This window comes from Clupea harengus, chromosome 9, assembly GCF_900700415.2.
Source record: "Clupea harengus chromosome 9, Ch_v2.0.2, whole genome shotgun sequence".
NCBI classification, from domain to species: domain Eukaryota; kingdom Metazoa; phylum Chordata; class Actinopteri; order Clupeiformes; family Clupeidae; genus Clupea; species Clupea harengus.
Window position 1 is genome coordinate 2,370,620 of NC_045160.1, and position 16,542 is coordinate 2,387,161.

Below are 16,542 nucleotides of genomic sequence, written 5' to 3' on the forward strand. Positions count from 1 at the left end.
TACACAGCAAAATGAGGCAGACAGACAGCCATGACTAATAGATGGAAGGTGAAGCTATCCGAAAGCCCTCCTTGCCCCCTCCTCGTCCCTGCATACTCAAAGCACACGCTCCCTGATGAGTGAGTCATAAAGGCCCAATTCTGAGCCGACCGCTAGGAGAGAAGAGGAATCCCTGGGAATTACACAAAGAAAGCAATTTTTGCTGAAGTCCCATTTCTCCCAAACTGGGTTGTGGGGGTTGCTGTTAATTTCATTAGGACCCGTAGGAGAAAGGAATGGCGGGCTGGGTGAGCCGCCTCCCCACCTTTACAGAAGACTAGTGGGCAGTCAAATTACAGATTAAGCCTGCTGCATCCCAATCCAATTAAACTACAGTCTTCAGAGAATGGTTTTATGAGGATGTTAGTCATGTCATTAGAAGCGTAGCATTCAACAAGGATGTTTTGGCAGAATTTAGAATAATTTTTTGCATTTTAGATGGCATATGAATTATGCAGATGTTTTACTATTTTTAGGGCTCTTTTGTACGAAGTTTTGTATTGTGAAGGAGAGATAAACACACCTGTGTTCCTACCAGCCACAAAGACTCCCAGACACCCAGGCAAGCTAAAGAGTCAAACAGCATTTTTGAAATTAATAATATGTAAAATTTGTGTGTGTGTCAGTGTGTGCCCATGTGCGTGTCTGGAGAGGGCGTCTTCGGGCGGAGAGACTCTGGTGTCCAGACGATTCACAGAGGCTTTGACCACAGGGGGTCATTAAGCACATTAAGCCAGAGTGGGAATGTGTAGCATATCACACAGAGGGCTGCAGGCCTTTGTCTCACAATTAGCATAATGCTGCTACTTAAAAAAACATTTCAATTAAGTCTTTATCTGGACTGGCTGCAGCGTGTTGTGAGCCTGAAAGACAAAAAGGAAGCTTAAACGTGGCTCTAGTTTTAGATCTTGTTTGCACATGTATGTATGTCTTACTTACTAGCTGATGAGGTGGAAAATGAATGGTTTTGTTCATCAGAGATGGGAGAGTGGTGGAGATGGATCTGTTAAGGTTGGATGTCTTGTACATGGATCTAAATTAAATTAAATTTGTCGTAAAGCATACCCAAGTGAATAGATAGCCTTTCGTGCCCCGAAATATTATGTTTGTCACTTAGCACTGACTATTTCCTGACTGTTGAACGAGGTGATAAAGAGCTGCCAAGCCCTTTAGCAGGTCATGGGAAACAGTTAGCCTCTTTCATAGCGACCACCGACCAGTGTGATATAGTGGAGTCCTGTTAGCTAGGAAATCAGATCAGTAGTATAACAGTGAACAGTAAGGCTGAGCAGTGATTAACATAATCTTGAAGGACTGAGAGCTATAATCAGAGCTATCACAGAAACACAACCACAGCCACTGCAGCAGTGGGGGTCATATTCTGAACTTGGTTCTGGTTCCTGTTCCCCCTGGATACTTCCTCCATCTGGTTCCTGTGAAGTGATTTAACAGATCCAGTGAAGCACTTCCACCACCGCTGCTTTTTGGTGAGGAAGTATGATACTTTTATGGAGTTTAGATCATTCACACACTATTTTTGTGGTATGGTTTTAGACAGTGTTTATTCATTGTCCCCAATTTATTTATGTGCTGTATAAACACAGGGCTGTTCATTGCTGTAAGTCTATGAAGTGACTAGAAGTCTCTAAAACACAAACATATTACATACACTTTTAGAGTGAGGTGGTCAGAAAGAATGAAAGGAATGTGTGTGAATGAGTCAGAATGAGAGAGAGAGAGAGAGATAGATAGAGAGAGAGAGTAAATAGAGAGATGCACTGAGCGAAAGTGTGAGAAATGAAGAGCCCAGTAGAGGTTTTAGCCAGAAGGAATGGTCTAAGCAAGTGTGCAAGTGTGATGTCACTGTTCAGCTGCACCCATTTAGTAGCGTCAGAGAGAGGAGAGAGAGAAAGGAGAGAAGAGAGAGAGAAAAGGAGAGAGAGAAAGGAGAGAGAGAGAGAGAGGAGAGAGAGGAGAGAGAGGAGAGAGAGAGAGAGGGGGAGAAAAGGAGGGAGGGGAAGAGTGTCAGGAGAAATCAGGCAGTTAAGGGAAGTGTCTTGTGTGTGTGTTTGTGCGCATACATTGTGAATTAGACGGTGAGAGGGATCTGTACTGTGCTTTAAGTGTTTGGTGTGTGTGTGTGTGTGTGTGTGTGTGTGTGTGTGTGTGTGTGTGTGTGTGTGTGTGTGTGTGTGTGTGTGTGTGTGTGTGTGTGTGTGTGTGCGTGTGCGTGTGTGTGTGCGCGCGCATGTTGTTGGGATGGGGGTTTGTTCAGCCTGAAACCTGATCAGCCTTCTCAAGACCCTCTGAGCACGGCTGAACATTGCATAAAACAGTACTTTTGGCTCTCTCTGTGTGTGTGTGTCTGTGAGAAAGCGAGGGAGTGAGTACAGGGCCAGGGAGTAGTGTGCCAAATCAGAGACTCAGGAAAGAATGCCATTGTTCAAGCTGCTCTGCATACTGCATGGGGCAGCTGCCTCAAGTAATGCGATTTTTAGTAGCCCACAAGGAAGTGTACCAAACCTGTCATTTCTCCTTTCCTTTCTCTCTCTCTCTCTCTCTCTCTCTCTCTCTCTCTCTCTCTCTCTCTCTCTCTCCCCCTCTCTCCCTCTCATATTCCCGCGTCTGAGCAGAACAGACAGGCAGGTGGTGCTCCCACTGAGCTTCAGCTCTCTTTCTCTCTCTGCCGTTCGCCGTCTCCTCCCCGGCCAGCTGGAAACCCGAGGAAGGAACTGGGAGGTGGATTGTTCTGTGTGCTGGGAGTTGCCATTTTAAGACTTCCCTTTTTTGTGCTCTTGGCTCCGAAGCTTAGCGATTTTTTTGTGGGCTGTGTATCTTGAGCAAGAGTAAAGCTAGAAAACAGCTCTGTCTGTTTGTCTGAGGTCACGTCTGGTTTGTTTTCTCCGAGCTTGATAATTAGCAATCTGTAGCCGGAGGACCACAGACAGAGAGAGAGGAGAGAGGGTAAAGAGAGGAGAGAGAGGAGAGAGGAGAGAGGGTAAAGAGAGGAAAGAGAGGAGAGAGAAGAGAGAGAGAGAGAGACGCCCACAGCACAGTGAGCTGAGCTAAGCTGAGGGGCGTAGTTTAGTGCCGCTCTGCTCCCAGCCGCACACACAGCCAGGCTTTCTAGGGAAGAGAGGGGGAAAAAGAGATAGAGAAACAGCTGAGTCGTCCCGCTAGGATGGAGCTGGTCTAAGACCCCCGGAGTCAGGGACGGGGGGGAAGTAGGCAGCCATGGCTGCCGGAGCGACAGAGGGTGAGTCTGCATTTCCTCTGCCCTTCTCTGCCCCCCACTTCCAGCTGCTATTGTGCGGCTGCCGGTCTTATGGTTAGCCAGGTCATGACCCGCAGCAGCGTAGTATTACCACAGGTTGGCCTGGCTGATGGACTAAATGTGGTGTCGGGTCAATGTAACCCAGGCTGGGTTGAATGAATGGCTTTGTTACCCCGTGTGGAGGTGGTTTTTCTTCATCTTGACGCTCACGGGGCATTGCATTATAACCCCCGCCGTGTGGTGTTTTAATGTGGTGAGCTGCTTTCGGAATCTGTTCCTTTGGTGGTTTTGCAGTCTTTAGCCTTTTGCAGTCATCTTAGATGAAAAGCAGATATTTTCTCTGACATGACAGCTGTTAAAAGGTATGAAGGAGAATGAGTATGTGAGTAGGAGACTTTAGCATTGATTTACTCAGCATGTGATGAGCTTAAGAGACTTCACCCCTAATACCCCTGCTTGGCCCACTCTTTCTCATTTATGTTTCTGGCATACCTTCTTCCGAAACAGGATATATAGATGGTCTTCAGCTATTCAGCTATTCAGCTTCACTGGTTCACAGTAGCAAGCCACACCCACAGTGTGTGGGCTTTGATTCATGCTAGTAATATTTTAGCATGTTCCTGTCTGACAGTTCACATCCATAGTGACTGCTCGGTTTGACAGCCATTAATTTGACAGAAGCCTTGGAGGTCAAGAAGCCTCTTGATGTCCATAGGTATACATATTATGTAAATCTTTATTTCAGACGCCAAGTTCCATATAAAATAACAGACATACAACTATAAAAAAGAGAGAAAAACAAGAAGATACAACATACATAATATAGTGCATTAAAAAGTATGAAGACTTTTGTGCCAAGGTCGTCTTAAGTTCGAAGTAAATCGATAGCAGCTCTTTAGAGGGTTGACCAGAGCCTCTACTATACAGTTCTCAGATTTGTCCAGTCGACACATAAAACCATACATCAATTGTCTCAAGAGCGCCTCACAGGTTGGTACGTGCTTAGACACAAACAACTGACTAGCACTATGCCACCTAGGCACATGAAGCAGCAATCTAAAAGCATCATTGTAAGCTACTTTCAGTCTCTGTATACTCCTTTTCCTGTGATTAGACCAGGTATTGATATTGTAGGTACACCGACACATTACGTAATACACATAAACGTATTAGGGATGTTATTAGTTTATTATATGTTATGTATTCTATACTATGCAATCTATTATTTGGATATGCAAACAAAAGGAAATTGCAATAAAGCAGAGTCTGCTGTTTAAGTCAGGTGTGTTTGTCAGTGTCAGACAGCGTTCTTTTTCAGCGTTTTTTATTTTATTTTTTATAATCCCTTGAAAAGTTGGGACACATTTTCTGAGAAGACAAAGGTTGCCTTGCACATGAGAGCGCAGTATTGCCTGTGACATCTGCATGTGTTCAAACCGTCTGCTCCGTGGACACAATACGCCTCGCATGGGCTAACGGGATTTGGAGATGCTATCTCCTGTGTGAGGGGCTTTATCAGTGAGAGGGCGTGGCCAGTGGCAATGAAAGAGCGGTGGCTGGTGTGGTGTTTGGGGCGCTGGGCCCCGCAGCAGGTGCAGCAGGGACAGTTACCATGAGGGGCTTTGTTGAACGCACTTGCATGGGATCTGCAGGCCTGATATTGCATGGTGGTGTGGGTCTCCAGGGGCATGCTGGGGATACTGGGGGGAGCTGAGGTTTGGGGTTTCTGTTGGGCAACACACAGCAGGCCTCTCCCAGCATGAAGAGCCTGTTCTGGTGTGGATTTGAACACAGGCTGCATCCCTTTGGCAGAAACAGAGGGGGTACTGACAGTGGGACTGTGGATGTTTTATTTTTGGACTTTTAATTAAGTTCTGTGAAATCACTGGTTCATAGATATTCTGGATGGAAAGGGAGAGAGATCGTAGTCATGATATGTCCACACTGCATAATATGTAGATGTATAATTATAATAAAATGTGCAGCTGTCACAGTTATCCTCGGGGTATGCAGAACTATATGCAGACACGGCAGAGAACTCACCTGCAAGTCAGACAGATGAAATAAACACACATCTAGTTCACATCTCTTTTCAAGTCTCTCATGCACACCTTTTAATAGCACACACATGCACGTGTACTCTAGCCAGTTTGTGTTCACGCTGCAGTTTGCCTGTTCCCGTATTGCTGAGAACCATAATCTTTTAGCATGCATGCATAATCATTAACCTAAAACGAACTGACTACCCTGAGCCAGTGCATTTCATCTTTCAATGGGCATAATATTTCAGCAAGCCATTCACACGTTCGCATTGTCTGCGCCAGCTCACCGATACCGTTTCTGTGAAACCCCCTTTGTTACATGCTAGTAGTTGATATACATCTAGTGTTCATGAGCTGTTGTGTGAACTAGATGTGAGTTGCAGTTGTAGATGTCTGACTTGCAGGTGAGTTCTCTGCAATGTCTGCATATAGTTCTGCATACTGCAACTGTGACAGCTGCACATTTTATTATAATTATACATCTACATATTATGCAGTGCAGACATATTATGACTTCGATCTCTCTCCCTTTCCATCGTGGTTTTATTTCATCCTTACACGTTACTGCATCCACGTCTGCTTAAAGCCTTAAAGCTGTGCCTCCATCAGCTGAGCTGAGAGCATAATGCCCCCCTGGCCATTGAGTCATTAGTGCACTCACAGGTCTCGGGTCACGCTGAAGATGAAAGACCCCAACACCCAGGCGGCGCGGCAAACATGGTGCCAAGGTCGGGGGCTAGCGCTAATGGGTACGGTGGTGAGGGGTGGAGGTGACCTCCACCTCCATCACCCACCACCTCCACACCGCCAATCCCCTTTTATATATTTTTTCCCTTTTTTATTCTGTGGTTGTCTGGAAATCTAAAATAGGCTTCCTATCTGAGCTGCTGGCTGGCACGTGGCACCTGTCACAATGATGGGCCCCAGGCTGCAATGTGTCTTGGGTCCTGCCCCCCCCCCCCCCCCTCCAAACCTCCCTCAGTGAACACTGCCTTGCTTCAGCAACACAAAGCCATCCCTTAAACTGACATAGAGTTCTGAGCAACGCCATTATGTGGAACCTTCTAGAGTTACCAGAGCACTTTGGCCACAGAGAAAGACAAAGAGAGAGATTTGATAAGAGAGCTCCACGCAGGCCAGGGAAAGGTCAAGCTGTCGGAGACTGAATAGACGGCCCTGGAAAGGGATCCTGCTGTGGCGAAAACAGGAGTTGCTGTTGTTGTTGATGATGTTGTCGGAGAAACTGGTTTAATCCTCTCTTTATCAGACCGGCTCAAGCGCCGTGCAGATGGGGAGATGTGTGTCATCCGTGTGTAAACAATAAATCTGCTCTTGACCCAGTGGAGAAACTTAGCTGGGTTCTGCCAACCCCCACATGCTGTGAGACAATGGAGGCAGAACTAGTCTTTGTCTGAGAAGAGTTATAATCTGTAATGCTGTAGTTATTCCATCTCCCATATCCAGCTTTCCAGCACGTCCAGCGTAGTTTAGGGCACGTACTACAATGTGTGTACATGGTTTATAGAATGGCAGGAAAACTAAAAACATGTAGTTCTGTGTCAGCACTCATAAGAAGTCTAAACGCATTGGACTGCATAATAGCCCGAAGCAATATTTGGATGATGTTTTGATTATTTTATTATCTTAATACAATTAAAAGCAAATGTAGTTTGTGTCTGTGTAGGTGAATTTCTCACTTGCTCACACTAAGTAAACCAGGAAAGTTTTGTGTGTGGGAGAGAGTGTTTTAGTGTGTGTATGTGTCTATGTCTGTGTGTCTATTTGTGAATGTTTTTGATTTTGTATGCATGTGTGTGAGCCTGAGAGAGTGTTTTAAGTGAGTGTGTGTGTGTCGTGTGTGCGACCTGTCGTCTGGCTATCCCGTCTTGCGGGCGGAGATGGATGTCTTCTCCTAAGCCCACTGCTGTCTTGGGTAATTAGTTTGCTCCGGAGCTTGGCCTTGCGGTCTTAATCACATCTCCTCATTTCTCTTCACGCCCATTAGGACCTGTCATACTTCAGTCCCCAACTCACCAAACAGCCTTGGGCTCCTGCGTCTCACAGTGCGCAGGGCTGCCCTGTTTACTTACAGTGTGTGCCACGTGCTCTACACAGCTATAGAGAGACCTTGAACAGAATAGTTCTTCAGTTTGTTGAAGTGACCACAGAAAAAAAAAAAAACACTTGTCTTGCTCCTCCAATGTTTATGTTTTCTAACTTGCTCCATGCGTATAACTGTAGTAGTGCGTAGTAGATTCTGTGTTGTTGGTTGTATTGAGGAACATGGCATCATGGGTCTTTGTCTCTTTATCTTTCCAATCGATCTCATTATCTATCTCCCGTATTGTCGTGAGACAATGCTTGCTCCAGGCATATAGTTCTAGTATATTCTGTGCTGCTGTATTTGAAAACATGACATAATGATTATTTGCTCCATGCATCTAGTTAGAATAGATTCTGTAGTGTTGTATTTGAAAACATGACATAATGATTCGTTGTCTCTTTATCTATCAGAAAGTAAAAAAACAGTTTGTCTACCTCGCCTGTTGACACAACAGAGGTGTGTACTGGCAAAACAACAACCCAACTAGCAAAACAAAATAACAAACTCTGTCAAAAAAGACGTTTAAACCCGTTTTCTCTCTCTGTCTCTCTTTCTCTCCCTCTCTGCAGGTTGAGTGGTGCCAGTGGCCTCTCGTCCTCGTCTCGTGAATGTCTCTCACCATGGCCAAGCGTGAGACTGGGAGCACCAGTCCTGTGGTGCGGCAGATCGACAAGCAGTTCCTGGTGTGCAGCATCTGCCTCGACCACTACCACAACCCAAAAGTACTGCCCTGCCTGCACACCTTCTGCGAGAGGTACACCCACAACTCTCCGCCAACATTCACTCGCATGAGATTTCAGTCTGAAGCATCCTGGATGGGGGGGGGGGGTTTATGGGATAGTTCAGAGGAGCTTTTAAAAAGCTCCACATATACGGTCCTGAGATGAAGGGGTTCTTTTGATCCACAAAATCCTTGATGGTTTCTTTGGCTTTTCTCCCTAGAAGAACTCTCTGAGGTTTCCACAAAGCATTCAGACATGCATTCAGCTCAAATAACAGGTATCTCAGGTTCATCTGTACCAGAGTTAGCTGTGGAAGTCATCCCTTTTAACAAAGGTATTACCAGGGGGAAGGTTCTATTAAATACATATTTACATTTCTTAATGTATCTGTCATGTCTTAGCAATGACTTCACTAACTAGGGTGAACAAACACTGAGGTTAATGCTGCCTTCAACGGAGCTGCAGTTTGCTTGTTGTCAAACACGCCTGTCTGCTAAATGACTACATCTCAGTTTCTCTGGTGACTAACCCTGCAGCTGGAAATGACCTACCGGGCATGCATGGGCTACAGCGGTGCTCAAACCCAACTCACTCTAATATTCACACACCCCTAAGGGTAGTTTAGATTACATCAGTAGGTGGCGTGACCCCTTTAGCGCCCCCTCCTATGTTGTATGCAGTCCTGGATGTATAAATAATGTAGACTTTGGGAAACAGGTACTGATAGGTGAAAATTCACCCTAGTTACCTCAGGACTCCGGAGCTGCATATAAGTATATTTATTAGACAAACAACAATTGCAATCGGGCTCACTCCCAGCACAAGGCTGAAAGTGAAGCAATATTAAACACATCGCACAAGGTTTATATAGACAGAAGTTTAGCGTTCAGCAGAGATAACCACGTGGTGGATTTCTGACGTCCGAGGCAAGGATGGAAGTTTTGCAAAGAAGCACAGTTCGACCCTTCTTATCACTTCTGGTCTAAACATGCTCTTGTACATATGCAGACTAAGTGGCACCTAATATTCTAAGTTACACACACGCAGAAACACAGAAAAGCCATGTTCCTGCTTACATAAGTACATGATTCATAAAAGGTAATTAATAATACAAGGCACTTGATTATTATATTCTTAAGTCATTAACAGTGTTTGGAAATGATCTCCATCAGGTACAAATATGGAGACATATGTTCTGTTTTTAGTCACATACTCTGGCTGTTGATGTCTGACACTCTTCTACGCTATGTGCAGCTCTTCCGCTCGGATCGGATACATTATGTTTGCCTCAGCGGAATCGAGTTTTCCGCGGTTTTGCTTCTCTGCTTTGCTATCTGAATGCTGGCCGCCCCCCTTGGACTCCTAAAAAACTGGGCCACGGTCCATTACCTGCCAATAACGAGGCAGTGACTGGGGTTTGAATAGCAATTAAGTGTGGCCTCTTACACCCTGTGGTCATTTTAAGCAAAGTGATACTATGACATCATCCTGACTTTACAAGACTAATACCCCCCCCCCCCCCCCCCCCTCTAAAAATAGGCCAGGAAAGAAGAAAAAGGATTGAATATCAATATGCACACTGGTTTCTGACCCGTGTTGTGTGTCAGGCCTTTTCTTGTGTTGTCATGCTGAAACCACGTCCTGAAGAAAGAGAGCAGTCACATACACTGGTGATGGCACAGCCTGTTGGCAGTCTACACTCATTCCCGCAGTCCACTTTGACTCATAAAACCGGAATGTTCTCCTCCACCTTTTTTATTTTTCCGTTCTACTGCACTATGCCGGAGTAAGCCCTTAAATATAGAGAAGCTAGCGGTCGTCCTGCAGCAAGCTCACTTAATGACTATTTATGACACTGCCACTGTCACTGCAACACAAGGCTGTTGCGGTTTGAGGATTTTGAAATGCTGACCGTGTTTGATGGGATTGCCATATTGCAGCACATTGAAGCTTCTTCATCATAGAGTCAAGACAGCAAAACATCCATGTTTGAAGAGATTCTGTGCTCAATTATTGATTATATTCCGTGTATCTGAAATGAATTTGATATTTACATATTGCTGAGGTAACCTTTCATTATGCTTTAACACATACTGAGGCTCACCGTGACTCTTCAAGCAGTTTAGAATTCCACATGTGTTCAGATTTGACATTTAACAGGCATCAATCCAATACCAGAGTTTTCGTCACAAGCTGTGACACCACATGCATGCACACACACACACACACACACACACACACACACACACACACACACACACACACACACACACACACACACACACACATCCATTTTTGTAGTCTTAACATATTAGTCACGGCTATCCACTCCCTCTCTCCAACAGATGCCTACAGAACTACATTCCCCCTCAGTCCCTGACGCTGTCGTGCCCCGTGTGCCGTCAGACGTCCATCCTGCCCGAGAAGGGCGTGGCGGCGCTGCAGAACAACTTCTTCATCACCAACCTGATGGAGGTGCTCCAGCGTGACCCTGAGTGTGCCCAGCCCGAGGCCTGCAGCGTGCTGGAGTCAGTCAGCGCCGCCTCCGCATGCCAGCCTCTCTCCTGCCCCAACCATGAGGGCAAGGTAAAGAGAGAGAGAGAGAGAGAGAGAGAGAGAGAGAGAGAGAGAGAGAGAGAGAGAGAGAGAGAGAGAGAGAGAGAGAGAGAGAGAGAGAGAGAGAGAGAGAGAGAGAGAGAGAGAGAGAGAGAGAGAGAGAGAGAGAGAGAGAGAGAGAGACATACACATACACATACACATACACATACACATACACATACACATACACATACACATACACATACACATACAGTAATACACACTAATAGTTATAATAGCAGTTCCAATAACTGCTGGTTCATACTGCTGATGTCACAGGCATAACTTTGACTAGCATTCGCCTAAACCTTCTTTAATCCCAAGTCAATGTTAGTCATTTAGTGAACTTCAGTACAGTCCTCCAAATAACTGATTGATTATTGATTGAATGATTGATTGATTGTGTTGATTGTTGTGTTGCTTTGTCTCACTAATAGACAGTTGCAGCAGCCCTTAATAAAGTGTGTGTGTTTATGTTTTGTTCACGCTGGCTCCTCTGCTCCCCCTGCAGGTGATGGAGTTTTACTGCGAGTCATGCGAGACCGCAATGTGCCTGGAGTGCACAGAGGGGGAGCACAGAGAACACGTGACAGTTCCGCTGCGTGATGTTCTGGAACAGCACAAATCAGCCCTGAAGAACCAGCTAGATGCCATTCGCAACAGGTACTTTACTAATAGCTGGCCAGTTTAGTTTCATGTGTTTCCACTGAAAACTGCTAAGTGTGTGAAAATGTGTCCTGTCATTGTCATGTACTTATTTACAGTGTTACCAGAATTCCTGTCAATCTTTTTTTAATCCAAAAACATCTGCTAAAATGATTCATGGGTATCATGGGTAACATTCCAAATCTACTGTTGGACATTGCGTTTCTATTGGGAGAACAAACGGTTTTCTCAAAAATATTGCCACTGTGCTTATCTGTGTGTGGAAGTTCAAAGAGAGCTCATTACTGGCCAAATATACTTGGAAGGATTACGCCTTCGGCTCAAAGATCTGCAATACCCACAGAAGTGTACTGCGGAATCATACATGCCTCATTAATACACACATCATTAAGGGTGCAATCGAGAGCCCTTCAGGGTTCAAAAGTTTGTTTCTCTTCCTCTCTCAGGAAACTCATTTGTAAAAGACCTCTGGCTGTTCGTGAAATAAAGGATGAATTTTCCATCCTTCATAGAAAGAATTATTTGTGTGGGAAAAGGTTCAACACATTTTTACGAAGGATTATGTTTAACCTCGAAGTAGCCTTTCAGTGTAACTTGCAGCACCTAAAGATAGTGTTGTTAATCAAAGCTTGGAGAGTGAACTCTTTCCAGCGTAAAGTTTGGACCTAACACCGCCATCCTCTCTTCTCCCCGCAGGTTGCCCCAGCTGACGGGGGCCATCGACACGGTGAATGACATCTCCAAGCAGCTGACGGAGCGCAAGAACGAGGCGGTGAGCGAGATCAACAACACATTCGAGGAGCTGGAGCGAGCGCTGCACCAGCGCAAGAGCGCCCTCATCACCGACCTGGAGAGCATCTGCAGCACCAAACAGAAGGTGAACAGACACACTCTCTCTCTCTCTCTTTCTTTCTTTCTTTCTTTCTTTCTTTCTTTCTTTCTTTCATCTTTTCTCTATCTTAGAGGAACAGTCCACGATTCTGGTGAAAGGTTGTTGATATTTGAGCTCAACGGCCAATCAAATTACACCCCTCCCCTCTGTGCTCCTGAGGCAATATGCTGATTGGCTGGAACACTTGGTTTGTTTCCCATACAGACTGTATGAACACTGGAGTTTTTTTTTGTTGAGCACACGCATAAAATGGACAGTGAGACTGTGAGGAGCGATTACCGTAATTTCCGGACTATTGAGCGCACCTGAATATAAGCCTCACGCACTAAATTTTTTAAAAATAATTATTTTTAACATAAATAAGCCGCACATGTCTATAAGCCGCAGGTGCCTACCGCAACATTGAAACAAATTAACTTTACACAGGCTAAAATGAATATCAAAACTAATACAATAGTTAGTTTTGCCAGTTAGATAAGTGCACTGTTGCTTTAAGAGCACACAGTCGCAAGAGTCAATCAGAAGCTAGAACGTTAGATTGAAGACAGACGCTAGTTTGAAACCAGTGAGCTAAAGAACTTGAAGACTGGATTTGTATTGTTGTAAACTTTTATTTTATTTTCTAAAGTGTTTTGAGTTGTGTTCTGTCTACGCTGGTAGACTGTGGTTATTTTGACATTAGTTAAGTTATTGAGAGATACTGAGAAATCGCGTGGAGCTAAGCATCCATGCGGCTGCATCCATGCTAGCATCCTAGCTCCACAAAGCCACCGTAAACACAAAGCCACCGTATACAGTCACAGGTATCATAATCCATAAATTAGCCGCATCGTTGTTTAAGCCGCGAGGTTCAAAGCGTGGGAAAAAAGTAGCGGCTTATAGTCCGGAAAATACGGTAGCTGAATTGGACAAAAAAGTGTATGGTATTACAATGGAGGACTCTACCTTTAATTGTTTATCCTTCTCCCTCACAGCCCCTAACGCACTCTCTCTTGTTAAGTTTCTTTTTTTGACTTCTTGCATCATTCCTTCTCACTTGTTCTGAGTGGGCCCAGTCTCATTGGCATGCTGTTTCAGTATGTCAGCCACAGCTCCTTAGACCAATTTATTTTGATTAGGCCGTCTGACAGAGTTGCTCCCACTGAATGACAACCAAGGCCATTTCAATCTCTTTTAACACAGTATGGTTTGAACCTCACTGGCTATCAAAGCCCGTTCAGCTGCCTCCGACAACTGGCGAGCTAAATAAACTCCCCAGTGAGGTTTTTTACCTGAGGAGAAGGTCAATTTAAATTGAACAAGAAGATCTTATGCTCTTTGAAGATTGTCCTGTGCAGTAATTGGCCTCTAAAAGACTCAATAGGACAGTGCAGAGTATTGACAGGCTGCTTGCTGACGGACCTGAATGAAGGTTCAAGCTGTAGACTTTTTCTATGTTTTTCTAAGGTATTTTGTTTTCTTTTTCTTTCCTTAATTGTTCTCTGTTTCTCTGTGCATCTTCACTCTGTCCCTTTTCATATCACCTATCTCATCTTTATCTCCCTCTTCCTCTCCCTTTCCCTCATTTTCCATCTTCTTTTTTCTACTTTTCTTCTCTACCTCTCTTTCTGTCTTAATATTTTGCTATATCTCGCCACTGTGCCTCTCTCTCTCTCTCTCTCTCTCTCTCACCCTACTATCTCTTCCTGTCCCTACTATCTCTTCCTGTCCCTGTCACTCATCCTCCTTGATCTCTCTCTCCCTCCTCCAGGTGTTGCAGGCCCAGCTGGCAGCCCTCGTGCAGGGGAAGGAGAACATCCTGAGCAGCTGCAGCTTCACGGAGCAGGCCCTGTCGCACGGCAGCGCCACCGAGGTGCTGCTGGTGCAGAAGCAGATGGGCGAGCGCGTGTCGGCGCTGGCCCAGCACGACTTTCCCGAGCGGCCGCACGAGAACGGCCACCTGGACTGCCAGGTGGAGACGGAGGGCCTGCGGCGCTCCATCCAGAACCTGGGCGTGCTGCTCACCACCGCCGCCGTGGGCCACACCAGCGTGGCCACGGGCGAGGGCCTGCGCCACGCGCTGGTCGGCCAGCTGGCCGCCGTCACCGTCACCACCAAGGACAAGGGCGGCGAGCTGGTGCGCACGGGCAACGCCGAGCTGCGCGCGCGCATCCTCTGCGCCGACGGCGCGACGCACGTCGAGGCCGACGTGGCGGACAACAAGAACGGCACGTACGAGGTGAGCTACTCCGTGCGCGGCGACGGAGAGTTCTCCTTCCAGCTGCTGCTCTACGGCCAGCCGGTGCGCGGGAGCCCGTTCCGTCTACGCGCCGTCAAGGCCTCGGATGTGCCCCAGTCGCCCGACGACGTGAAGAGGAGGGTGAAGTCGCCCAGCGGGGGAGTGGGCGGCCACGTCAGGCAGAAGGCCGTCAGGAGGCCCTCCAGCATGTACAGCACCACCAAGAAGAAGGAGAACCCCATCGAGGATGAGCTCATCTACAGAGTGGGTGAGTAGACACATGCCCTGCCTAGAGAGACTGTGTGCAAGTTCCCTATTAACAGTGGTCACCATTATGCTAGTTTCCCATCGTATGCCAGTGTCTCATCGTTTCACCTATCGGGTGTTTCATGAACTTTAGATGAAATTGTTCATTCCTTAAGCACTTCATGTTACTAAACCTCTGTTAATTCTAGAATTAGTGGTTTGTCGACTTGAATAGTGTGCATGAAGAGATCCTTGGCATAAAGCTTAATGACACTGTAAATATAAATGTATATACACAACTAAACAATTTGTAACATTTTGTGTCACTTGGAAATGTGTTCATGTGGCAAGCGTGTGAATGTGCTGTGCTATTGACTGTCTCTAGGCACGCGTGGTCGTGAAAGGGGGGAGTTCACCAACCTGCAAGGGATTTCTGCCTCCAGCAATGGCCGAATTGTGGTGGCTGACAGCAACAACCAGTGCATACAGGTTAGTGCATGTCAGTGAAAAGCACCTTTTAAGAGATTAGTTGAGAACAGCCGTAAGAAACAGATTATAACTCAGAGACATGTCGTTTTTATAGATTTTGAAGGCTCTGGTCTTGTCAATCAAGATAATCCCACTTGTTTCAAACTAACCCCCCTCCCCCACCCCATCTCGCAGGTCTTCTCAAATGATGGGCAGTTTAAACTGAGGTTCGGGGTCAGAGGTCGTTCCCCAGGCCAACTGCAGCGCCCCACTGGGGTGACTGTAGATACGAATGGTGACATCATCGTGGCTGACTATGACAACCGATGGGTCAGCATCTTCTCTTCAGATGGGAAGTTCAAGGTAAATGTGTGGGAGCAGCATGAAGTCTTCAAAACATTACCCTGAAATTAAATTGCATAATAATACTAATACATTCGACCAGCGAGAACCACTTTAACTGCTAACTTCTGTAGCTCAAATTATGAGACATGGTTTAAATTCCAAGGAATGGGATACAAACAGACTTGGAACAACCAGACGTGTATGTCCAAGTCTGTTTGTGTCAAACCATTTCCTAAATCACCATCTGTCAAAAAATATCACCTTACAACATCGAAAACATGTCTGGCTTGCTCCGGGACAGAATAAAATCGGAGCAGGGAGACTGATGGGACCAAAGGGAGTAGCGGTGGACAAAAATGGCCACATCATCGCCGTGGACAACAAGGCCTGCTGCGTCTTCATCTTCCAGTCCAATGGCAAACTCGTGACCAAATTCGGGGCGAGAGGAACATCAGACAGGCAGTTTACAGGTACTGAGCGACGTGTTTTTTGCAGCAAACAACCATTTGCCTAACATTGCTACTGGAATTACCACAATTAACAATATATTGTGTATTTCATAACAGTTAATATAACAATTAACACACAGAGCATTCAACAAAGTATTCAGTTCAGTGTGAACACTCTCTCAGACACCCTGTGTTTGTCTATAAGGTCTGGTTTAATATTCTCATAATTTCATATTTACACTCTTCATAACCGCAGTGTGTCAAGTAGTCCGTCTAGGTCTAATCAACACTCTATGAAGCCTATAAAGTCAACATACAGTGATCCAAATTCCCCCTGATTCTTGTAGCCAACAGTAAGAGTCTTTTGGCACAGAGGAGACGGTTCACTCGTGGTAATGACTTCTAGAAGTCTAACAAAGAGGAACCTTCGGAGATTGCTGGAAATGCGGAGAGGAAGTCAGTTTAATGATGGGCCAGAT

At 45.8% G+C, this 16,542-nt stretch overlaps 1 protein-coding gene across 4 annotated transcripts in view; it reads left to right on the forward strand.

Moving 5' to 3' along the window:
• LOC105909295 (tripartite motif-containing protein 3-like) overlaps positions 1 to 16,542 on the forward strand; it is a 33,637-nt gene that overhangs the window by 9,975 nt on the left and 7,120 nt on the right. The window contains exons 1-9 of one of the 4 annotated variants that reach the window (XM_031573047.2): positions 1,505 to 1,526; positions 8,029 to 8,213; positions 10,527 to 10,767; positions 11,291 to 11,442; positions 12,142 to 12,322; positions 14,088 to 14,823; positions 15,187 to 15,290; positions 15,465 to 15,632; positions 15,916 to 16,084. In XM_031573047.2, the coding sequence (XP_031428907.1) occupies positions 8,068 to 8,213; positions 10,527 to 10,767; positions 11,291 to 11,442; positions 12,142 to 12,322; positions 14,088 to 14,823; positions 15,187 to 15,290; positions 15,465 to 15,632; positions 15,916 to 16,084 (1,897 nt within the window). In that variant the 5' untranslated portion in view covers positions 1,505 to 1,526; positions 8,029 to 8,067. Of the gene's footprint in view, positions 1 to 1,504; positions 1,527 to 3,069; positions 3,296 to 7,671; positions 7,916 to 8,028; positions 8,214 to 10,526; positions 10,768 to 11,290; positions 11,443 to 12,141; positions 12,323 to 14,087; positions 14,824 to 15,186; positions 15,291 to 15,464; positions 15,633 to 15,915; positions 16,085 to 16,542 lie in introns of those variants that run through there. The other 3 variants (XM_031573044.2, XM_031573046.2, XM_031573045.2) reach the window with 3 other exon arrangements.